This window comes from Ambystoma mexicanum, chromosome 13 (assembly GCF_040938575.1).
Source record: "Ambystoma mexicanum isolate Mex_15411 chromosome 13, UKY_AmexF1_1, whole genome shotgun sequence".
NCBI lineage: Eukaryota > Metazoa > Chordata > Amphibia > Caudata > Ambystomatidae > Ambystoma > Ambystoma mexicanum.
Window position 1 is genome coordinate 71612519 of NC_090938.1, and position 24808 is coordinate 71637326.

General features: G+C 44.3%; 2 protein-coding genes across 10 annotated transcripts in view; one reads left to right on the plus strand and one right to left on the minus strand.

Moving 5' to 3' along the window:
- Positions 1-14744, plus strand: part of TRAF3IP3 (TRAF3 interacting protein 3) — a 248052-nt gene extending 233308 nt beyond the window's left edge. For all 5 annotated transcript variants that reach the window (XM_069633284.1, XM_069633286.1, XM_069633282.1 and 2 more), the window contains 2 exons: positions 305-418; positions 14475-14744. In XM_069633284.1, coding sequence (XP_069489385.1) covers positions 305-418; positions 14475-14576 — 216 coding nt within the window. In that variant the 3' untranslated portion in view covers positions 14577-14744. The remainder of the gene's footprint in view (positions 1-304; positions 419-14474) is intronic.
- Positions 14745-22069: 7325 nt separating this feature from the next.
- C13H1orf74 (chromosome 13 C1orf74 homolog) lies at positions 22070-24569 on the minus strand. Of its 5 annotated transcripts, none has more exons than XM_069633288.1 (2): positions 24428-24569; positions 22070-23443 (listed from the first exon to the last, which is right to left on the minus strand). In XM_069633288.1, exon 2 carries the CDS (start codon positions 23368-23370, stop codon positions 22576-22578), a length of 795 nt encoding a protein of 264 aa, XP_069489389.1. In that variant the 5' UTR covers positions 23371-23443; positions 24428-24569; the 3' UTR covers positions 22070-22575. The 5 variants fall into 5 exon arrangements, with proteins under 5 accessions (XP_069489389.1, XP_069489391.1, XP_069489390.1 ...); XM_069633290.1 differs by having other exon boundaries at positions 24320-24431; XM_069633289.1 differs by lacking the exon at positions 24428-24569 and adding an exon at positions 24296-24421.
- Between the last annotated feature and the right edge of the window lie 239 nt (positions 24570-24808).

Sequence of the window (24808 nt, forward strand, 5' to 3'; positions counted from 1 at the left end):
GACAGGAAGGAATGTAATGGGGAGAGGAATTCCCAGTCGGGTAACGCCACAGCGAAAGGGCAGTGAGATTGCATGTTAAAATTTCATAGTCCCTCGCCGGGTACTAATTAATAAAAAATGATTTCAGTAATTTCAAATTTTCAAAAAACCTAAAAAGTTATATATATGTTGTGCATGTTATTTTCAAGGGGAATTAGGGGTCTCCAATTGGATTTCAATCCCCTCAAACTATGTGTTAAATGTATATGTTGTTTACTCATTTTCTGTACTGATACAACTCTACCCGTTTGACATTGGATTTTAGTGTGTTGAACTTCAAACGGAGCTGGACGGAGTGAACGACGAATACCTCTCATGTCTGACGAAGCTTCGTGAATGTCGAAACCAAATCAAAACATTTCAGGGAAGAAAATCAAAGGTAGGAGAGCCCATCATTTTAGCTTTATCGCACACCTAACCATATGGCTCTTAGCAACAGGCTTTAACAAGTATTACTGCGTTCACAAGAGGAAGGCATCTGCATGAACCCTGTGTAAAAAAAACTATTATTGGTACATATACAGGTAGATGAATGACAAATGAGCAAACCTCCATTAAAATTAAACATGTCCTCTGGTAATAAAATCAAAATTAAATTTGTAAGAAAGACCAAACAATAAAAATCAAGGATGGAAATAAGTGGAATTCCAACAGGAGAGAGAGAGAGAAAGAGAGAGAGAGAGAGAGAGAGAGAGAGAGAGAGATAGAGATAGAGATAGAGATAGAGATAGAGATAGAGATAGAGATAGAGATAGAGATAGAGAGAGAGAGAGAGAGAGAGAGAGAGAGAGAGAGAGAGAGAGGCGCATTGGCAGACAGGCATGTTCCCAGCGGGGCATTTGCAGACAGGCATGTTCCCAGCGTCCCCAGCAGTGTCTCGGTTCCGGTCCTTGTTTTCAGTTTCCAATGCAAGCAGGGTGAGCAGACAGAAGACAGGGGGGACGACGCTCCACCGCGCGGAGCCGCAAACACCCCCAGTGGGCCGCCAACACCCCGTGCCCTTGACCCGCGGGCTTCACCTGTTCGGGCACGCAGCACCAGAGTATGTAGAGGAGGGGGTTGGCCAAAGCGACGGTGTCCCTCCAGGGACAAGAGGCAGAAATCCCCCAGCGGGCCGCCAACACCACACGCCCTTAACCCAGCCGAGTGGATTAATATCAATACAGAGACAAAGAAGAGGCGTGGAGAAATGAAGGCTGCTCTGCGGAAGTAAACAATTACAGTCTAGTTAATATGGACAATATGGCCCTCATGACAAGTTTGCCGGTATCCCACCAGTAAAATTGGTGCGATACTGGGAAACTGTCCCTGCATAATGTCTCTCATATCTTCGATACGGTGTTGGGATAATACTTGGTGTCATACACAGAATCTTCTTACTATTCTTCCAGTATGACGGAGGTGAGGGAGCGGGCACTAGACACTGTGTCAGTCTCTTCCTTCTGCACCCTTACATATGGTGTCAGGGGAGGGATCTGGTTCGGTTGACAAAAACTGGGGAACCCTTACAAGTAGTAAGCTGGGTAATGTGATCTCTAGCCCCACGGTTACTACGCCAGGGAAAAGTTGACCAGTGTCCGCCTCTCCACTAGTATGTCATCCACTCTAAAAACAAAGACCTCATAAAGGGTCTACGCAGATACGACCACATCACCCCAGCCCTCATCAACCATTACTGGCTCCCACTGCACACAGGAATCACCTTCAAGTCTTGCTACATCATCTATAAGGCAGTCGCCCTCAAGTCTCCCAGTTACCTCGCAGAGAAAATCTGCATCTCTGTGGACAGCGCACCACCAGAAGCCAGGACACATGCAGGCTTGAAATATGCCAGAAAAGAAGACTTCTCTGCCTAGACCCCAAGACTATGGAACCTACTCCCCAACGGCATCAGACTTTCCCCCACACTCCTCCAATTCAGAAAAGAACTCAAGACGCACCTCTTCAAGGAGTCTTTCCTCCTCAACACCTAGGCCATCACATCAGCCCTTGCGCCAGCTGACCTGTTAGATGCCGCCAGCCACTCTGCTCCCTGCCATCCGGTACTGTTGTACCCCTCCTCTGCCCCCCTCTGTATCCTACCCCCTGCTGTATATCTGTTCTGTTGTTACCACTGAAAAGTGCTCCGTTATGCATCTGCAATGTTGTACACCTCTGTACAGCGCTCCATTGCTTTTCGAAGGTAGGTCCACGCTCAATAAATACTATAATAATAAAAATATAAAACAGACCAGCCAACCCGACTTCATTGCGTTAAGATGGCCAGATCAGGAACCGCAGAAAATTCACGAGCCCCACAGCCATCTAAACCTTAGAATGAGGGTCACCTTCATCTGTTAACCTCCCAGGCCATTCTTCTGGTGAGAACAGCAGCAGAGGGGAACAGTCACAGACAGTTTAGCACCCCCTTAAAAAAACAGGCTCTCCACCCGCCCTTCCAAACCGTGGTTCACAGCTGAGCTGCGCATCTTACGTCTGCAACACAGACAGATGGAGTGAAAGTGGCAGCGTTCCTATGCTCCCAGGGACAAGCCTGCACTGTCCCATGCCACCTCTCAGTACCACCTCTCCATCATTGATTCTAAACAAGTCTATTTTGCTCCTTTCTTTGAAATCTCTGCTAATCATTCCAAAGAACTGTTTAAAGTGGTTTGTCATCTTTCCACCACGCCACCGGCCCCAGTCCCGTCCTCTCAGGCTTTCTGTGGCTCTTTGTCCTTATTTTTTATAGACAAAATCAGCACCATTCGGTCTAACACTGCTGCTAACCCTCTGGCCCATAAAGCTAGTACTGTGTTAACTGAATCTCCTTCCATCGCCGCTTGGTCTGTGTTCCCCACTTTTTCTGCATCGCAGGTTTGCAGCAGCAGTTACTAAACACGCCATCTTCTCTTGATACCATCCCTCTCGACCCGTTTAAGGATATTCTTCCTCACTTGATCCTCTTATTGACGAAAGCGGCTAACACCTCTGTTTCTACTGCAGTGATTCCTTCCTCTCTTAAACTGGCCACTGTTATTCCGCTTCAAACTTGAATCTTTGGTCTGTCCCGTACTCACTACTCTTGAGGAATCTTTTTTTTTTCCACTCTTCTCAGTGTGGTTTCATCCAAGGCGAGGGACCGAGTGTTTTGGTCTCGGTCATGGACGACCTGGTGCAGACCCATGTCGGAGACGACGTCAGTGCTCTGATTTTGCAGGACCTTTCTGCTGCCTTTGACACCATTGAACATGGAGTCCTGCTAGGGCCACCTGGCCAGAGCCTGCCTCTCGGGTACCATCCTGGCCTGGTTCTCCTCTTTTTTCTCTAACAGTCGCTAAATTCTCTCCCCCCTTTCTTTTCTATGGCTATGAGTCTCACATGTGGTGTCCCTCAGGGGTCTTCCATCTCCCCGGTCATATTTCACACCTACGTTCAACCTCTGACCAAACTGATATTCTCCCACAGCTTCCTTTGCTATTCATATGCTGATGACATGCACATTTTGGTATGCTTGGACCTTTCTTCTCCAGAGTCAGTGGCCAGATTCCGTGCCTGTTTGGAGGCTGTGGGGGAATGGATGCATAACAACTGGCTCAAGTTGAACGGTGGCAAGACCGATGTGTTGATGGTGGGCCCTCCCTGGGCTTCAACTCGTTGGACGACTGATTTTTGGCCGACCTCTTTGGGCTCTTTTCCCCTGCCAGTTTTCAGGGTTAAGAACTTGGGGTAAAACTCACTTTGTCCTTGTCCATGGAGCCACAGGTGAGTACAGTCTGCCAGCGGGGCCACTTTCAGCGTAAGCTCCTTCCATAAGTTTTTCCATATATCCCTCAGCATCTCTGTGATCTATGCTCTCGCCACGTCCTCGCTGGACTACTGTAACTCTCTCTACTTAGGTCAGCCCGCTTCTGTTCTCCATTGTCTGCAAGTTCGTCAAAACTGTGCAGCCCGACTGGCGACCTCTAACCCTTGCTGCTGTCACATCTCTCTGTTCTTCGTAAACTTCATTGGCTGCCAGTGAAATCATTAATTTAAAAGGCACTCTGTCTGGTTCATCAGGCTTTTCATTGCTAGGGTGCAGAATACCTTGTGGCCAAATTTCATCTACATAACCCGAGTCGAGCCATGTGGTCAGCTAATGCTTGTTTACTGACGGTCCCGTCTGCCAGGTACCGTCGCATTGGCAGCTGCACTTTTATAGTTGCAGCAGCGGTTTGTTTGGAACTCCCTTCCACTCTACCTCAGGGTGACGTCTGTTCACCTGGCATTTTGCAGAGTGCCAAAAACATTTCTCTTCTAGATCATTTTCTTTCTCTGCCCTGCAATGAGCGCCAAGATGCCTTCCGTCAAACGTTGCGCTTAATAAATACCATACTAGGACTGAGACTTCCGAGAACACATTCATTCTATCTCCGTCCCGGGACAATAATCCCATGACATCTGAAGGAAAGATGGAGGTTATTTTTCATCTTGAAACAGGTAATCTACCCAATCCACCTGTCCTAATAGAACCCCCTCGTAAATCACAGGAGTCAGAGACACTCACAAGACCCAGGGATATTGAACAAGATACCAACGTTCGGGTAGTAGGAGGTGAAGATGGAGATATACCATGCTCTAGATCCCCATCTCCTGCCTGTGACAAGATAGGTTTCTCTTGTGGAGAGTCGGGGCATCTTGCAATACACTGCCCTTCGAGTAATATTGATTTTCTAACCATACCATCGTTAAAAGAACCCAGCCAGGATGGGCGAGTTAAGGAAGCAAGAGCTGAACCATCCTATGCAAGTATCCTCTATACCAAGTTCAGTGAGGTAATAGCAAATTGGGGAGAGGACCCAAAGAGATATCTCCTTAAAAGGAAGAAGAATAAGAGAAAGCTCAACACTTTTCTGTACGCAGGGAATAAAACCACCCTCCGAAGGAGAAGGGTATGTGAGGAATCCTAGGATATTGTCCCTGCTTCCCGAGAGGGAGCCTCTTCCCATGAAGCCAGGGAGGTGAGGCCGCTACCCAGATAGTTCCCCTGGGGGTGGTACTCAGCGGGTTGATCTCATGGGGAGGGATCCCCCCTGTGGGACAAGGGACAACTATCTAGGAAGAACACAGTATACAGTATATCCAGAATATGCCACACTTCCTCATCATCCTACCCAATACAGGGTAACATAGTTCCACATTCTTCCATGTACTTATGCATACATGCCAATATTCCAAAGCGGCTGAGAGGGAGATTTCTACAGCAAAATCGGGAGACAACAATTTCGCCATAGAAATGCATTGGGGAAATAATTACTTTAGGCGGGAGAATGTGAAAAATAGCAGTATTTTACACTAGAAAATCAGGAGTCTCCGGCCTAAATCGGGAGGGTTGGCATGTATGCTTATGTAAAGTAGACTATCCAACCCCCTTAATACTTACTGAGACAGGGAAGAGTGGTGGCTACCTCTGTGAGTCATGCAGAAAGACTGGGATGAAGAAGAATCCAACTAACCCAGTCATGAGGAATAACATCAATACTGAGACGAAGAAGAGGCGCACAGTAATGAAGAACACTGCGGTACCACCAAGAACAGGACACGGACAATGTGTGTGTGTAACTGGAACATAAAAAGAGAAGATGGCCTAAACATGGAGACAAGACCTCCCTGGAGGAACCGGGAGAGCCAGCACAGTCTATGCAGGAAGAAGGTGACAGGCCGAGACGCGGATGTGGGAGCAAGAAGGTCCGGAGCTGGTCCAGAGAGGACGGACCACTCAGCAAGGCAAGAAGCTCCTGGCATGTGCTATACGATCTGCAGAAACAGCTATATGAGGGCAAAGTTAGCACTTCTAAATGCCCTAAAATGTCCATTGTCGGACAGATCTAACATCGTTCGAGCGCACAGTGAATATCACAGGGCGATTTAGCGAAGGAAAAGGGCAATGGAAGCCCGGGCATGGGAAAATTTAGCAATGATGCTAAAGCCTTCTGGGAATTTGTTAAGAGAGGTCCTGCCATTAATGATATGCAGGGTCGGAAGGGCACCCATGTGGGGGCGGCCGATTGGGTATCCCATTTTGGGAATCTCTTTGGGGCTAGTTTAGCCCGAAAGGAGAGGGAATCCAGGGGGGTAATGCAAAATGTTTCTGTGAAAAGTTGCGAAAGCAATTGGGGCTCCGTGTCAAGGAGTTCCACCCTTCTCACCTGGGTCTGACGTTTGACGGTGTCTTCGATCACTGTGTTCTTGCGAACACTCCTGGTCTTGAACAGTGCTGCTCGAGTCTCGTCTGATTCCAGGTTGTGTTCAGTTCCGGGAACGCGGAGTCCAGGAATCCGGGAGTCTTGGAAAAGCTAGTAATGCTCGGAATCAGGAAGGGGGAAGGGTCAGGAGCGGGTAATAGCACTGGGACAAAGGAAACAATACCGCGAGCTACGAACACACGTCTGAGGCTACTCTGCAACAGCATTGAGATGCACGCAGCCGCGGAAGGCGTGGTCTATAAATAGATCACGCCGTGTTCAGCGCATGGAGCGAGCAAGGGCTTCAGCTCTGGACGGCCATGTTGGAAGTAGTATGGAATGTAAGCCCCGTTGAGACAAGGACCAGGAGGTCCAAAAGGGGCGTGATCTGAAGTTCATGACAGCATGCCTTCTCCGAAGGCCTTTTCCTCCAGGTTTGCCCGGGTGTATTAGGTGAAATCTTCTGAGCAACCGAGGAGCCTTGATATTTGAGACAGGTTCCCAGGTCCTTTCGCTAGGAGGATATCCTTTCCACTCCACTAGGTATTGAAGATGGCCCTACTTATACCTGGAGTCACAAATCCGGGACACCTCATATTCCAGTTGGTTGTCAACCAGTAGAGGAGGAGGTCTGCTGGATTTTCGAGAGGATTGGATGTAGGGCTTCAATAGGGATGTGTGAAAAACTGGATGAATTCTTTTCCAGGAGTCAGGTAGCTTGATTCGATACGAGACAGGATTGATAATCTCCTTGATGGGAAGTGGACCATAGTAGCGGGGAGCCAGCTTGTTTGGTCACAAGTGTCGGGGAAGTAGTTTCGATGACAACCACACTCGGTCACCGACCGTATAGGAAGGACCTGGTCTTCTCTTGGAATCTACATACCTCTTGGTCTGTAATCTGGCTTTCTCCAAGTGTTCTTTAGCCTCCCGGTGAATGTTGATAAGAGTTTCGATCCAGGAGTCAAAAGTAGGTACTGGTGTAGGGTAAGGAAGAATCGTGGGTAAAACCGATGGATGGAACCCCTGACTACAATAAAAGGGGCTGGTCTGTAGCGCTGAGTGTTCAGAGTTGTTGTAAGCAAATTCCGCAACGGGTATCAGGAGAGACCAGTCATCCAGGACCTTAGTGGCAAAACATCAGAGATATTGTTCCAGGGTCTGGTTTGCATGTTCTGTGGCTCCGTTGGTTTGGGGGTGATATCCTGAAGAGAGGGCACGTTGGATTCCTAGAACTCGACAGAGGTGTTTCCAGAATTGTGAAATGTATTGGGGACCCCAGTCAGATATGATCTTGGAAGGAAGCCCATGTAGTCGGAATATGTGTTCCAGAAATATTCCAGCTAGCTCTGAAGAGGAGAGTAGTTTCATCAGTGGCGTAAAATGGGCCATATGGGTAAACAAATCTATGGTGACCATGATGGTAGTATATCCTCGGGAAGGTGGTAACTCCACTATGAAGTCTGTAGCGATGATTTCCCATGGTTTAGAGGGTAGAGTGGGCTGCAGAAGAAGACCCGCCGGTCTTTTGTTATCATGTTTATTTTGGGCACAGGTCATACAAGCCTTGATGTATTGCTGTACGTCAAACTTCATTTTAGGCCACCAGAACTGTCTCTGTATAAGACGGAGGGTGTTGGTGATACCTCGGTGCCCGGAATGGAGTGTATCATGACAAAGGTTTATTATTTTCTGCTGTAACTTCCGTGTAGGAATGAGTAGTGCATTGTCCTTGAATAAGTAGCCTTCCTTGGCTATTAATTTCCAGTGGTTTCTTCTTGAAATGTCCTTCCATATTTCCGAGGATTGGGTTTGCGATCGGATTTCTTCCAGGAGATCAACTGCTTGGGCAACAAAGATCGTGGGAGAAAACATTTTAGGAAATGCCTTATCTTCAGTGGTCACGTAGTCAGGACGGCGAGACAAGGCGTCAGCGATCAGGTTCTGTGATCCAGGGACATGAGTAATGTGGAACTGATACTGGGCAAAAAAGTAGGCCCAACGTGCCTGACGACTGTTCCTGCACTCCAGTGGCTGCAGAATCTGAAGGTTTCGATGATCAGTACGGACTTGGACAGGATGTCTGAATCCTAGAAGTAGGTGTCGCCATTCAGTGAAGGCTTGGCGAATGGCTAACAGTTCCTTTTCCAGGACGGAGTAGTGTGTTTCACTCGGAGTTAAGGTTCTCGAAAGATAAGCAATGGGGTGTTCCAAGTCGTCCTCCATTTTCTGCTTCAACACTGCTCCTATAGCGTAGTTAGAGGCATCCGTTTCCACTAAAAAGGGTCGACTTGTATTGGGTTGAGCCAAAATGGGAGCTTGTGTAAACTCGGTCTTCAAGCGCTGGAATGCAGTTTCTTGTAATGTTGACCAGACAAATGGGGTATCCTTCTTTAGTAGAGCCACTATAGGTTGTACAATCTCGGAAAAGGTGGCTATGAACTTTCGATAGAAAATGGCTAGTCCTAGGAAGGATTGGATTTGTTTCACGGATGTGGGAGTAGGCCATGCGAGAATGGCCTTTACTTTTGAAGGGTCCATGCCAATCCCCTCTGGACTAAGGATAAATCCCAGATAGTGCACAGAGGTAACGTGAAACAAACATTTTTCAGGCTCGGCTAAGAGGTGATGTTCCCGGAGTCTTTGTAGAACTCCCTTAACATGTCCTTCATGCTTCATAGGGTCCTTGGAAAAAATCAATATGTCGTCCAGATAGACAATGACGAAGAGAAACAACATGTCAGAGAACATCCTATCCATAAAACGTTGGAATACTGCTGGGGCATTGGCTAGTCCAAAGGGCATGACCAGCTACTCGTAGTGGCCAAAGGGTGTTCTAAAGGCGGTCTTCCACTCGTCTCCTTCCCGGATACGGATCAAATGGTAGGCACCCCTGAGATTCAATTTGGTGAATATTACTGCACCTCTCAATGCTTCGAGGCTATCCGATATCAAGGGTAGTGGGTATCGGTCCTTAAGAGTGCATTGATTTAGGCCACGATAATCGAGGCAAGGTCTAAGTTCCTGGGTGTCTTTCTTAGGAACAAAGAACAATGATTCGCCTGCTGGTGACTTTAAAGGTCTTATGGTACCGTTTTCAAGGTTTTTATCCAGATATTCTTTGAGGGCCTTTTTCTCAGGTTCGGAAAGGATAAACATCCTAGCGAAAGAGATCACTGCCGACGTTTCCGTTTCAATTGCGCAGTCTTCGGGTCTGTGTGGAAGTAAAGCCTGGACTATGGCAGTGGAAAAGACATCAGCGAATCCTTGGTAGGCCTCCGGAACCTGTATTATATTGGAAACCATGAGTGGAGTTTCTTGCTCTTTAGGTGGTTCCACAGGAGGTGTTAAAGGAAGTTCCAGGGATAGACAATGAGACATACGAAACTCTGAGCCTAGGAATAGTGATCCTGCTGCCCAGTTTATATACCAATTGTGTTTTTGTAAACAGGGCATATCCAATACCATGGGGTAGTGGGCGGACTTAATGATATCGAATCTGATTAGCTCTTAATGGTGGTTTATTGAGAGCTGAATTTCCTTGGTCTGTAGGCTTATGGGCCCTGAACTGAGGGGTCTTCCATCGATGGCTTCCACAGGCTGCATGGTGCTTCGTGCCTCATATGGGATTTGATGACTGACAACCCATTCCTGATCTATGAAGATTCCCATAGCTCCACAGTCAACCAAGGCCAGAATGGGGCAGATCTTACTCTTCGAAGTGAAAGAAATGCCTGGAGAACGCCCAATCTGTTTTGTCCAGGAGAGTTCAAGGATGGAATTGATGTGGAGCAAACATCTCTCTCCCGAATCTCTGCTCCATTTAGGATCGGGAGCTGGCGTTTCCCGAACGCTGAGGAGGTGCCAGAGGACATTCACTGACCAAATGTTTGTCTGAAGCACAATACATACACAAACCCGTATGAATCCTTCTCAACCTTTCTTGAGGTGATATGGGTCCACGAAAGGCTCCAATTTGCATGGGTTCTGGTTCAGGGGCTGGGCTTGGGTTTGCGTCCGTTCTGGCTTTGCTGTCAAAGGACGTCTTGGGTGGGTTTCCCTTGGATTTCTTCTTTTCAGCCTTCCTTGCCTGGATGCGAAAGTCTATTTGCAAGGCCAGGTCTATTAGTGCTTGGAATTAATTTGGTCGAGCCACCCTGGCCAGTTCATCCTTGATCTCATCGTTCAGGCCTCTCCTGAACAGGGTAAAACTAGCCTCAGAGGACCAGTCTGCTTCCTTAGCCAATTGTTTAAATCTGGTCACATAAGTGAGCATATTTTGGGAGCCCTGTTCAAAGTCCAGCAAGCGTTCTTGGGCAGTATAGACCAGCTCTGGATGGTCAAACATGCCTTTAAGGGCCTGTATGAACCCATCATAGTCATTTAGGAGGGCATCGCCGGAGTTAACAAGGGGTGTTGCCCAAGTTAAGGCGTTGACGGAAAGGTGGGATATGATGAAACCCACCTTAGCCCAAGGGGTCGAGAAATAATAGGGCTTAAAGGTAAAGTGAACCAGGCATGAATCCAGGAATCCGCTAAGTGTTTTTGCCGAACCATCATACTTGTTAACAATACAGGGCACTCTCCTTTGTAGCAGACTTCCGGGATAAGACCAATTGTTTGAGCGCGCCGTTTTCCGCCTTAAGATTTTGGACCTCGGTTGATAATTCTTGCATGCGTCGCATTAAGTCCTGCACAGCGGCTTCCATCTCGTTTTTAGGTTCGATCGGGTGGCGTCTCAAACTGTCAAGGAGTTCCCCCTTCTCACCTGGGTCCGACGTTTGCCGGTGTCTTCGATCGCTGTCTTCTTGCGAACACTCCTGGTCTTGAACAGTGCTGCTCGAGTCTCCTCGGGTTCCAGGTTGCGTTCAGTTCCGGGAACGCAGAGTCCAGGAATCCGGGAGTCTTGGAAAAGCTAGTAATGCTCGGAATCAGGAAGGGTCAGGAGCGGGTAATAGCACTGGGACAAAGGAAACAATACCGCGAGCTACGAACACACGTCTGAGGCTACTCTGCAATAGCATTGAGATGCGCAGAGCCACAGAAGGCGTGGTCTATAAATAGATTACGCCGCGTTCAGCGCATGGAGCGAGCAAGGGCTTCAGCTCTGGACGGCCATGTTGGAAGTAGTACGGAATGTAAGCCCCGTTGAGACAAGGACCAGGAGGTCCAAAAGGGGCGTGATCTGAAGTTCATGACACTCAGTCACGTAACCGAGTTTCGGGTCCAGATGCTATTCCGACTGACCGCTTCATGGAAGAAATTGATTTATGGGCACCAGTGTTGACCCTGGCCTTTAATGCCCGTTTGAGCTCAGGCCATTATCCACCGTCATGGAAGTCAGCAACTATCTTTCCTATTTTTAAAAAGGGAGATGTAACCTTGCTTGCATCATATCACCCCATATCTTTATTGGATACATAATTTCAAATTTTTGGTCGGGTCTTTCTGGAATGCAGAGATTAGGCTCATGGAGGGGCCAATCTTGACCAGTTTGGTTTTCGCCCCGGTTTGGGAACATTGGAGCAGGTATTGAATCTGTATCTCCTGGTGTTCAATTATGTTTTCTGTAGGGGCAAGGTGGTCTATATCGCCTTCATGGACTTAAGCACAGCATTGGACAAAGTAGATCGGTCAAAATTATGGGCTGGGCTGTGGTCCTTTGGTTGTCCTGAAGCTATCTTGCGGGCATTACGGGAGCTACATACAAACAATAGAGCCAATGATCAATTTCGACCTGGAGGGAGGTTCACGGAGTATTTCAACATATGGTTGGGGGTCCGGCAGGGGTGTCTGCTCGCCCCATACTCTTTACATTGTATATAAATGGTTTATTGCAGGCCCTGTTGAATACTGGTGCAGACTTTTTGACTCTCTGGGGCAGGCCTTTTCCGGTATTTGCATATGCCAATGACACTGTGCTTATGGCCAGAACCCTCAGGGCTCTACAGATTTTGATCGATGCCTATGCCTCTTTTATGACAGCACTAGGTCTTAAAATTAATACAGCTAAATCAGCAGTGATGGGCTGTAAAGTGGGAAGGAAGCTCATCAAGATGCATCGCATAGTTTGCTGTGGGGAAGTTATTGCACGAGTTGCTGAATATGACTATTTGTGGGTAAGGTTTTCCGAGACCCTATTGGGCAGTGCTCATGTGAAAAAACAGTCCATGAAAATGAGCCAATATTTGGGTGACCTATATTGCTTTTTAGCAAAGTGTAAGGGACAGCACATGCAATCAGCTCTCAAGGTTTATGACTCGCAAATTAAGGCAGCTAACCAATAAGGAGCATTGTGGGGCTATTGTAAGCCTGGTGACATACAGAGCAAGGAGAACCGGTTCTTTAAAAATCTCTTGGGGCTCCCAGCTTCCTCATCATGTGCCCCAGTATAGGGAAGTGGGGATGGTTTTCTGGGAGGCTGATTGGGTTGCTGCCGCGAGTAAGCTATGGCTGAGTCTCAGGGGAAATTAGAATGCAACTTTATGCCACTTTATTATAAGCAATCCGCTGAACATAGACAGGTGGGCTAAAATTCCATGGCTAAGGACCTTTTAGGTCATTGTGATGTTCCTGTTCAGTTTCCTCCGGCGGCAGTGTTATTGCCGGCAGAAGAACATTAAAGGAGGTAGTGACCCAAGGAACAGTTGCTAAGCACGCCCTGGTTGCACTGTGACCCATGCTGATAGCTACCACAAGCTCATAAGCAGGATTTTGAATTTACAACCGTATCTTGTCTGGGCTGGGAAAAAGCAGCACAGTTGCCAGATTTGACAGCTTAGTGCCGAGAGGAAATACTGCGAAATTGCCTGGCTATCCAGATGACCCTAGTTGCCCTGTGTGTGGGGCTCCCGAAGAGAATTTGAGTCATTTTATTTTATTTTGCCCAGGCTATCGTGAGATAAGGAAATGGACATTATTACAGATTTTACAAAGTACATATATACGTCAGCATAGATCCGCTTTGGCGTTCCTTTTGTCAGCCGGAACCGAACTGACGGCATGGGCCCTTTTGTCCTAATTGAAGGCTGCTATGTATAGAAGAAAAGGGTTTTTATGGGGATAGGATGCTGTACTTTAAAGTTTTACAACGTTAAGTTTTAAGTCTGCTTTTTGAGTCTTATGAACATGTTTTGGTGTGAGTTTTATTTATTATGTATATTTTGTTTATGATTTTATGCTATGTCATGTTTTGTTTGATGGATGTTTTCTTCATCCGAATAAACTTACTATGATGTACAAGAAAATGGAGAACAGCTAGATGGAAGGGAGTCATTTCCTCTGGCACCGTGAGCAGCCTGAGAAAGGTCAGGGGAAGGGAGACATTCCCCCATCACTTGTCACTCTACACGAAGTCTGAGTTATCCCCCTGGTAGTGTGCATAGGATAAGTCACTTTGAGGGACTGTCTTGTCTCTTCTTATTGTTTATGAAGAAACCACCCAGGAGAACTATTAGAACTTATGTTTTGCGCGTTTTGGAGAATACATTTCGTCACCAAGAGCTGAACACTAACTCTCATTCCAGAAGAAGTGAGGTTAATAAGGGTGTGTGGTGGACATTTCGGATGTCTCTCATTCATATAACTTGTCCTTGGCTCTGTCAGACAGACACCACACACCCTTATTAACCTCACAAATTTGTTAGAACTTGGGAATTGTGGTAGTTTTGATTCACCGTAATCAGTGATTTTCACAAAATGTTGTTTTATGTGATATCTTGTGTAAACAAAATGTTTTTTCGTCTTTTTTATACAGAAATTGTTCCGAGTGTTTTTATACTTCTTGATTAAAAATGTTTCTCACTATTGTTTCTGTCTTGATCCATCGACCGACATGATTGGTAGCACTTTTTGCAACTAGACACACCTAGTGCGTGTGTAGGTGGGAAGCTGTCCAGTGGCATTTTTGTTGTATATATCTGTTTTTGGTCCTCAGCCACACAGCCCCCTAAAAAAGAGGACCCCCCAGCTCTAATTGTTTGTATTTCTAGACATAAAAACAAGAAAGAAGTATATTCAAGTATATTATTAGTTCATGAACTGTCCCACTTACCAATTTACCCGACGTAAATCAACCAATTAAAAACACTGATTCGCAAGTCACATTATTTGTGGAAATATGCTGTTACCCACCTATCTTTTTCCTCAACTCTCTGACTTAACTTGTCAATTTAGTTTATTGATTTGCATCCACCATATGCCTATGACATCTTTTTTTTTTCTTGGCAGGGCTGTTGCAGCAGTTGCTTGATGCCTTTCTTGGTGCTGTTTCTGGCAGTAGCTGTGGGACTTTTTTACATCACTCTCCTACAGCACAATTTAATACGATGAGACAGTGTTTGGCTAATTTGGATTTTCATACTGACTTCCTAGAGATCAACTGGAAATGTAATTCTAAGTTTTATTTTTTTGTTTTAAGATTTGTATTGAAGTTTATTTTATTCTTAATAAATTCCCTTGTCCCGCAAGGAAATCCTTTATTAAAGGTTTCTAAAAGTATGAATTTGTGGAAATACATGTATACGTTGTTTCGCGAATACTTTTGTTGTTTCTCCAAGTTTTTTCGGCTAGGCACCATGGTGCCCAGAAACAATCCTCATTCGAATAGAAAAGTGTCCAAACCTGACAAATGGTAAATTACCCTAGATTGGACCATGCACACAGCCTACAAATGAAGATCTTCCTACCCCGGATCACCTGGAAGCACAATGGCAACATCGACATTGTCCTGATTCTCTAGTAATCAAAATACCATACAGAGATTACGACAGAAGAATTCAATGTTACACAAAGACCTGAAGACCATACCTCGACCTCAAGCCTTTCTACTTTGTATGACTCGGCTGGCAATACACTACCTTGGCATGATGTCCTTGGATCCCATTTGTATGCCACCAGATACGATTCTTGAAATGAATCTGCAACACAATGCTATTTCTTTTAAAGGGAAACTCCAATATATCATTTTTTTTTTTTTGCAAACCAAGTAATCACCAGTGCCACCTTAGAGAACAGCAACACATATACAATAAAGAGGTGCATGTTCACCAGTATGCTTGCAAAAGCACTAAAGGTGGGACATTTTTGTCAAAGTCAGTTTGTTCTGATTACATTATCCCTAAATACATTACAGTATGAATTATATATTGAATGGCCTCAAGGTCAACATTGCATCCAGTAACATCCTCTCGGAAACATTTGAATTGGTCTACTATCTACCTGGTAGACCTCAAACATGCTCAGACATGCAGTGTTTTTTGCAGTCCTTTCTCTTTTTCCTTTTCTCTTTCCTCCTTTTGTTCCTTTTTTACTTTCACCCTCTTTTGCCCGTTCACTTGATTTCTTTTGCTCTTGACTACACTCTTTTGCTCATATTCTCTCTTTCTTACCTGATTTCTTTAACTCTTTATTTTTTTACTCCTTCACTCTTTCACTCTCCCTTTGACAACATATTTTGCTCTTTCATTTGTTCTCTCGCTGTTTTGTTAGCTTTATTCACTCATTTTTTTGTTGTTGTGGTTTTCTTCTGCTCTTTCACTGTTTGCTTTCTTTCATGTTGCTGTTGGCCGTTAATCACTCTTTTCATTCTCTTTTTGATACTTTCACTGTTTGGCTCTTTCACCCTTTCTTTCACTTTCTTTCTGTTACTTTTTCTTTTGATCTTTATTGTATGCCCTATGTTTTGCTTTTCCATTTTTTGGTGCGTTCACTCTTTCTTTTGATCTTGAATTTTTCACTAATTTGCACTCTCACTTCCCTTTCATTATTTTTTCAACTTTTTTTGCTCCATTATACTTTTATTTGCTCATTCAATATTTTCTTTTATTCGCTCATGCTTTTTCACATTGGTTTTTCTACTCGCGCTTTCCTTCACTCACTCGTACTTACTTCTTGCACTGCTTTTCTTCACTCTTACCCGTTCGGTTTCATGCTCGCTCTCACTTGTTCGCTTCCACTTGCTCTTTCCTTCCTACAGTCTTTATTCTGTGGTGGGTTTATGGTAAATTGTTACCATTATTGCATCTTGTGAGTAGGATGATTGTTGCTTTTTTGTTCTCTTGGGTAACCATCAATGGTGACAGAGGAGTGGATTTGAATACATTGTGGTGTTGCTAAATTAGTTTAGTAGCACCTCATGTGTCAGCGAAGCAACATACAGATGAATTGTAAAGCTTTTTTTTCTAAACTTCCCACATTGACTTCTCTGTAGAGGGTGTCTCTTGGTATATGGCTATGCTTCTTTGTGGCTATGCTGGTATGTATCTAGTGATGCTGGTAGAAAAGAGACATAATAACTATTATCACCCTGGGAGGTGCATGTAGCCAATGAAAATGCTGAGAGCACGGGCTGTAGTCACAAAGGAACGCCCACATTCCAAGCACTTTCATTTGTGTTGGGCGCTTCCCTTCCTGGCTCCCCCTTCCCATTAGCACCCGTTTAAAACCCTACACGGGTCAAATTATTTGTTGTTGTTTGGTAAAATGAAAATAAAAAGTACCTTTATCTTGACGCCTGTCTCCGCACAGTACTCTCAGCCAGGCAGTCTCCTCTTCAATGTTGATGACATCATCAACATTGAAAACTGACTTCCTGGCTGAAGGCACTGCGCAGTGTTGGGCGCTGAGATAAAGATACGTTTTACAAAATAAAACAAACCATTAGTGCCTGTGTAGGTTTCTACATGGGCGCTAATGGCGATATGCCCCTCGGGGGCTCGGACCACCCTGTAGGTAACAGCCCGCCCCCCTTTTTAAAGGACCCTTGCTGCGCTCAACTTAACTTCAGTGGCGGGCCGTTACCTACTGGGTTGCCCCGCCACCTCGGGGCATATCGCCTCATTAATACAAAGAGTAAAATGTGGAATTCTTGTGGGCCGGTCGGGTCAACATCCGGGGAATATTCATCAGTATGACAACATCCCTTTTAGCCTGTCCGAGACCATATATGCTCTGGCGGTGCTCCACTAGAAACCTACTTCCGCTTACCTTCCTGCGCTAAGTCCCCTTCTGCCATGTCTCGCTCAGCGATGCCCCACTCCAGGCCGATCCAAGACACAAAAAATGGACTATCTCACACTAGCCACTGAGTGTCTGTGTCTTAGCAGCTATACCAGAACGGCTTTTTTTTTTTTAGTTATTCCCCTGCACAAGCACCCAGCCCCATGGCGGCATGCTAAGAATAATAGTTCCCGGTAGCTACCAGGCAATGCGGGATCAAATGATCCTGTAATCCTCCTTAAGCACACTCTCTTCGCTCGGTGCATAGTTCGGGCTTGCAGGACTCTACAATCGCTTAATGCCCGTTGCTTCTTACTTCTGGCACCGGATCTCATGGTCAGAGAAATCAAGTATCAGCTAATCCTACATCAGATAACGAAGTATTAGTACTCCTCCAACCAGGAATAAGATAAAGGCTGGAGTATTACTATTGCGAGAGCCTTAACATAGCTCAGTTAATCAAACTCTTAACACATTTCTTCCTCATCTGTTATTGTTTTGTGCTTGAGTAAGATCTCTGCTAAGCCAACATATACACCAGCCACTCTCAATGGAAACCAAAGTTGGAAAAGTAAGTGTGGGTTTGGGTTAAAATCATTTATGTATTGATTTATGTAAAATAGGTTAATGCAAACCTTTTTCTGTGGCCTACATTTTTCTACATAGTTAATATTTCTTGTTCAATTAATATGTTACGCATTCATCAACTCCTTAGTACCCGGAACATAGCTCAAGGGCCTCACATACAGGTTCTCAGCAGTTGCTGGGTTAATAACAGAGCAATGTATTAAAAGCCTGGTCCTAAATTAACATTGCAGGCTCTTAAAAAAATCAGGGAAATAAACCCACCAACAGATCACCAGCTGATTCAGTAGTGGTAATTTGCATAACACGTGCCACAAACTAGACATTATTTGATACAAAAGAAAGCACTATATTGCCATTGGGACAAAAAAAGTTAAAGTGTGAGGTAAGAAAAGAAAAGAAGTGGAACTTAGCAAAGGAAAGAAAGAAAAAAAAGAGAAACTAATTGGGTAGGGGAAAGATTGATAGAGCAAAAAAGGGGAACAAGAAGAACAGTGAAAGAGTGAAACAAGAGCAAAAGAGTCGAATTGGGGCAAAATAAGAGCACATAGGAGAGCAGCTAAAAAAGAACATGCAAAAGAGAATCATAGTGTGAATGAGTGAAAGAGGGTGAGAGAATGATCAAGCAGAAAAAAGGGAAACAGTAAAAGAAAAAAGATAAACGAAAGGAGAGCAAAAGAAGGCGCACTACAGCATAAAAGCTATAGTTATTGTTGATATGGGCCATGGGGTGCTGGTGGTCATGTTAGATTAATCTGCATCTTTGATAATCCTGTACTTATGAATGAGGGGTCATCGGCTGGCAACAAGTCCAGCAGCCTTAACTTGTTTCCCTCTTATTGGAGAAGAGAGCATAGAAAGCACAGTGAAGTCTGTTCTCCTCATCAACTATAAAGCTTCAATGTGGACTGTCAGGGTACTTCCCTTTCCTCAGTTCATTTTAACATTTATCTGGTTCAACTTTTTCACTTCCTCAAGTCTCGGGATATTGTGCGTTAATCATATGTGGACAATACCCAGATTTATATCGAGAGGACCGGAACGGCAACTGGATTTATATTGCTGCAGGAATGTCTTAATATTATCAAAGAAGGGACGACCGCTCACCATTTCCAACTCAAGGAATGTAAAACAGATCTCAGACATTCTCTAGGGAACAAAAAAAGGCGAAATCCCTTCAAAGTAATATCGTTAATCGTTACTGGTCATTTGTTACCTCTATGTCATGAAGTAGAACAACTTGGCTTTATTTTTCAGTAGGATATGAAAAAGCTTCCTTGAATCAATTCAGTAACGAGCAAATATTTCTTTCATGTTGAGAAAATTATGAATAATCATACGTCTGTTTTCAACTCCACACGGAAAGCCAGTTATTGACTCTGCAGTTAATTCCATACTTGGCTACTGCATAGGGGGATACAAATGCAGCACTGTGCCTCACCTGTGGACCAAATAGGTTTGAGGGAGTTTCAGAGGGCCTGGCTTTGATGCACTAGTAACAGGCCCAGAACAGGTTCCAATTTAAAATGTCTTAGCTTTAAAATGCATCCACCTATTAGCAACAACCTAACTTTCAGTTCAATTAACCGGGTATTCACTAGACACGATCACTTGAAACGTTCATTTAAACTCGTTTGGGGAAGACGTATTACAGTTCAAGTTCCGAAGATCTAGAACTCACTCCCCCTTCTTTTCCTTCAATAAATTATTGGTCCTTCTTCAGGTCACAATTGACATTTTTTTTTATCTTCAGCTCCTAAGAGACATCTGGTATCAGTGTGCTAAATTACTGTATAGAATCAATCAAAAGGGATAGAAATAATGAAAGCGCAAAATAAATTGCAAGGGTAAAAGCAATGAATATATGCAAAAGAAATGGCAAAGCGAGAAAAAAAGTCAAAGAAAAAGCAACGAGTGAAAAAGACAAGAAGAAAAAAGAGGAAGTGGTAGAAAAAGTGAGCAAGCATGAAAAAGAAAGTGAAATAAAATAATCACTGTGCAAGAAGAAGCTACAACTGAAAGAAAAAAACAAAACAAAGAAACACTAACGAGCGAAAGAATGTGACAGAAATGAAAAAGCCAAAGGCAAGAGGATTGCAAGAGAAAAAGAAGAGTGGAAGCAAAATAGCAAAAAAGCAAGCAACAAACAAAAGGTAAAACAGAGAGACTAAAGAGGAACAGTTTTGTGAGCATTCATTTGTTCCTATTTATGGATAGGACATTACAGACAAACCAAGATTTGATGCCTTTTTCTGGACTATCTGAAAATATTAGGCTGAGCTCAGACAATGTATTGTCTAGCTATCTGGTCAGTAATCTAGCCTTGTACCGAGGGGATAGGAACTCCTCTCAGCCTGGGGTCAGAGACCTACCGGGGGGTCAAAGCCAGTCCTACCTCGGAGGAGTGCAGGGGGGTGACAGTTGAGGGAGCCCCAATTCCTGTCACCTCCCCAAGTGCCTATTTGTATTTGAATGGTATGCCCTTGCATCACCAGATACCCTTTGAGTACTATTCTGGACGGTTTCTCTTTTTTTCTCATAGATCAACCAATGAGGCAGCTAACGTTTGGACAGACATTTCCCCTGCAAAACAGCAATCCACCAGCACCTCACACTAGAAGCCTCCATTCATCTCACCACCTGAACCCGCAGTGAGAGCAAGAGAGCTGGTGACAAAGGAATGGGAGGCACAAGCAGAGCACCAACATCTGCAAAGGACCCAATACTAACAAAGCAACATGGATTTGTCACCGAGCGGCTTCTACATACTATTCCTTACCTACTCTGCATTTACCCAGAACCCAGCCTTCTAACAGGAACTGGAATACTCTGCAACACTGGCTGCTATTGTTACACCACAGGAGCCCCACATCGAAGGAATGCGTGGGGCTTAGCAGTGATGATAGGACCAGATTGGTTAGGGACAGAAGTACAATGGGAGGATAAGAAGTGGAAAGCAGGGAGTTGTGGGTTGTTCATATGAGGAGGTGGCAGACCAAGAGACCAGCAGGAGGACGAATGGTGGACTGGAGTGTGGAAGCAATTTAGAGAAAAGGTGAAGTATTGGTTGGAAAGAGTAAGTGGTACACTGTTGCGTGCGTTAAAAAAGGGTGAGTGAGAGTTTTAGAGAGTGGAATGGGTGAGTGAAACGTTTTGTGAGACTAAAGGCAGGTGGAGTGGATGTGTTGAGAGGGGAAAGCATGAGTGGTGGGGAGAGAGTAGTTATATAGAGAGTAGTCGTGGTTTTGAGGATGGAGAGAACTTAGACAGTAACATTGGAGAGTGTCGGTTTGCGTTAGAAGGAGAGAGAAGAGGGAGGCGAGGAGGTGGGTGGCGTTGGACAGAGCATAGTAGCAGGAAGAGGTAGCAGTAAGAGACAGGGAGAGGAACATCAGGGTGTGAGAGGAAGGCGACTAAGTAAAGCAGCGTGTCTGAAAGGCACAACCCTACATTCCCTTTAGAACTAAAAACATTGGTAGAGTGGACTCAGCTTAGGAAGTCCCGGAGAGTGCTTAGATAGATCCGGCTATTGACCGTTAGAAAATGTAATGTAGAGAGTCAAAAAGCTATAGATACCGTCCTGGGAACTAAGAGCAACAATGGATTTAGGACATTGGTGAGGGTTACAGAAATGAAAGAAGGACTTAAATTAAGAGAAGCTACAAGGGAAAGCTACAGAAATTACAAGGTCGGACAGATGAGAATGAAGATGAAAGGAGGAATAAAGATGTAGAATGATTGTGGGTAAAATTGAAAGGACTAAAATTAAATGAAAATAAATATGCAACTTAAGTAGGATTACAATATTCAAAACGGCATGCCACCAGCTGAACTGTAGCCATGTATGGGTGAGATTAAAAGCACTGATAAGGTAATATTAGGGGTATTGTGGAGCACGTGTAAAGAATTTGAAGAAAAATAAGAGTGTGGTAAAAATTTGAAGTATGGTTTGTTTTCAATAACGTTAGTTCTCATGGGGATGGAGCCTTTTGGAATAAAACACCCCGAGTTATCCAGAGTGCCTTCTTCAGAATGGAATGCATAAACATTGTAAATAGGAATTGAAATCCATGGAGGAAATTAATTGACTGCATCTCATCATTATAAATAAGACGTAAAGGTTAGTGTACAATTATCAGTCTATTAACTGACTAATTGTTCCATGGTTATAAAATACCTGACTGCAAAACAATTGGTCAAATGATTTGCTAATTGCAATTGAAGGTAACCTTCAAACCATGTGTCTGTCTGTCAGTTTATGTATTGATAAGAGACTAAACGTACATTTAGCAAAATGACTTACAAATAAAAGAATTTAAATAATCAGAAAATAAATCCACCCATTGTATTAAAAAAAACTTACATTTTTTCATAAAATCTTGTATCATCATTTAGAATGTATCTAATTTTCGCAATGACAGGAACAAACGCAGAGAGTATAAGACTGGCCAGTGATTGCAAAAATTGTTATATGGTGGGAAGGCTGGAGCAGAAATAATATCCACTAGGCTCAATGGACATCTTAGCCACTGGACACCACTCTGTTTATAAAAATGGACTAGAGGGCAGCCAAAAACTGGCATAACTACATTATTTCTGCGGGTTTTGTACTAATCAGTTCAATTGCTTTAGGGAGATAATAAAAGTATCTGTGATTTTTAAACGGTTGACAACTTCGGAGTTATACAGTGATACGCACATTTTAGGTACTGTTTTATACAAGTAGCGTGCTACGCAAGGGCGTATCTCACAAGGCTACTGCTGCCAAAACTGTTACATGACTGTTAAGACTCAGATCAGTAAAACACCTCTGTCGACTAAATGCGTTCTTCAGTTTTTCATTCCAAACATCCATGTGCTCCTTCAGGGAAAGGTGCAGACTGTCGGGGACGCTGAAAGAGTACAACTTGAACTGCATGGTATCACTTATCTTAGGGCATAACACTTGTACAGTAAATATTCTGAGAGGAGTGAGGGCTAAGCAATTCTCAAACCCTTTATCTGTATCAAACCAGTAGGGCACCGGGTACCCCAAAAGAAGGCCAAAGATAGTGCACAGATTCCACTTTGGATTGGATATTGTCCCCGTAGATATGGTACCGGGTGTCCCATTTCCAAACATGGTGAGATGATGGAGCAGTTCCAAAATGTGTCCCTCGATCTCCCTCGGATGACCAGGTTCACAAACCACTGGACTTGTTAGAGACGATGATATATCTACAACTCGCTTCCGAAGCCAGCTAGACTCCAGATTTGACACAGTGTTCTCCACGTTCACCAGTATAATGTTATCTGATATGTCAAGAAGGTGCAGGTGGTGCTGGATGAAACCAATAAAATGAAGTTCATGTAGGTAGTCCTGGAGTTGAATGATCCCAGCAGAACTGTGGTCATATAGGAATGCAGGTTTCAAACCCGAATCAACAGCTAGTACCTCTGCAGCCAAATGAAGGGATTTGGATAGGGAGAAAACGTTCTTTTTCCCTTTCCCAAGATGTTGCCGCGCTGCAGCCAACAGTGGAGAAAAAGCTGCAGGCATCATTCTACGATTAATGAAGATCCTCACGCATTTTTGTCAACTAAACATTCTGAAAAAACTTTTAGCCATGCACTATCTGAAAAAAAAGAAAATGCATATGAACATTCACGCACTTCACTTCGGAAAATCATAAACAGGAATAAAATAGTGAAAGACAGGATAAGATTAGGAGTGACAAAAATTCCTCTTTACTTTTCACATGTAACTTTAACAAATTATTTCACCTTCGAAACCTGTCGGCTTTCACATGAAAAAGTTGCAATTATGTAGTTGTTGCCATGAGAGGATTCTGAAGTAATTTTAAAGTAATCTTAAAATCTGAGCAGCATTTGTTATTTGATTCAAAGAACCAGTTCTTTTTTGGGAATAAATGTTTGCGCCCATCCTATATGCCAACATTGTCCATTCCATTGGGAAGATGCTAGTAAAGTCCTGGTTGTAGAGTTTGCATTCAGTGACATGTAGTCCTGGATTTAGAATGTTAAGAGCCAGGACTAAAAATCCCAGATAGCAAATTTAAGACCATGTCTGGGAGTGCATCTCCTAAACAAAATGGATAACGCTGGCATGCATGACCGAGAACTTAATGCAAATTGTTCTTTGTATTCTGGGATTTTTAATTATTGATTTGTAAAATGTCACGACAGGGCAACTCCCAGAATACAATAAATAAACAAAAGTAGCAAGCCCACCTCCTGAAAGGAATGGACCATGTTGGCACGTATCTCAGCGAAATTGCATTGCCTTTAGCCTCCTTAATATGTACTATCTGAGCCCTGTTTTTCTTCAAATTCCTCCCATCTCTTGTAGACCCGCGTTTATAGTTGGATGAAACAAAACTACAAGTACCAGAATGCAAAGAAGTAGCATTAGATATGTCTAACGACTGGCATCAGACAAAATGTGAGGTTCCCGCGAACAAACTAACAATGACAACATCTTGATGAAATACCGCAATCTGTCCCAAAAACCAGGAACTTTTGTAACGCTGCGAATTCCTGCCAACACTAAGAGCAACAAAACAACCAGTAGTGTCTAGTTGCCATCTGGAGTAACGCACCATAACAAAGCCCCGCCTACTCTTCTTCACGTGACCTTTCTACGTTCCGACGTGTCTGGTAAGTCACAAGCCTCACGTTGGCATTTTTACGCGAGCGGGAACGTAGTGTCTGGTTCCCATCCGAGAAACGGACCGTAGCAACGCCCCGCCGACTCTTCTTCACGTGACTTTGCCACGCTCGAGCGTGTCTGGTAAGTCACGAGCTCCACGTTGCCACGCCCCCCCCTCGTCATCTTTGCAAGAGCGGGAAGGCAAGTCGTGAGATAGCCTCGTGGCAGCGAGCTGATGAGCAGGGCCCGCTTCTCTTACTTAGCGAATTTGGTTTATAGTAGTACGTCATCAAGCAATCACATAGTGTTATTTTAGTGGCAAGGTGTATTG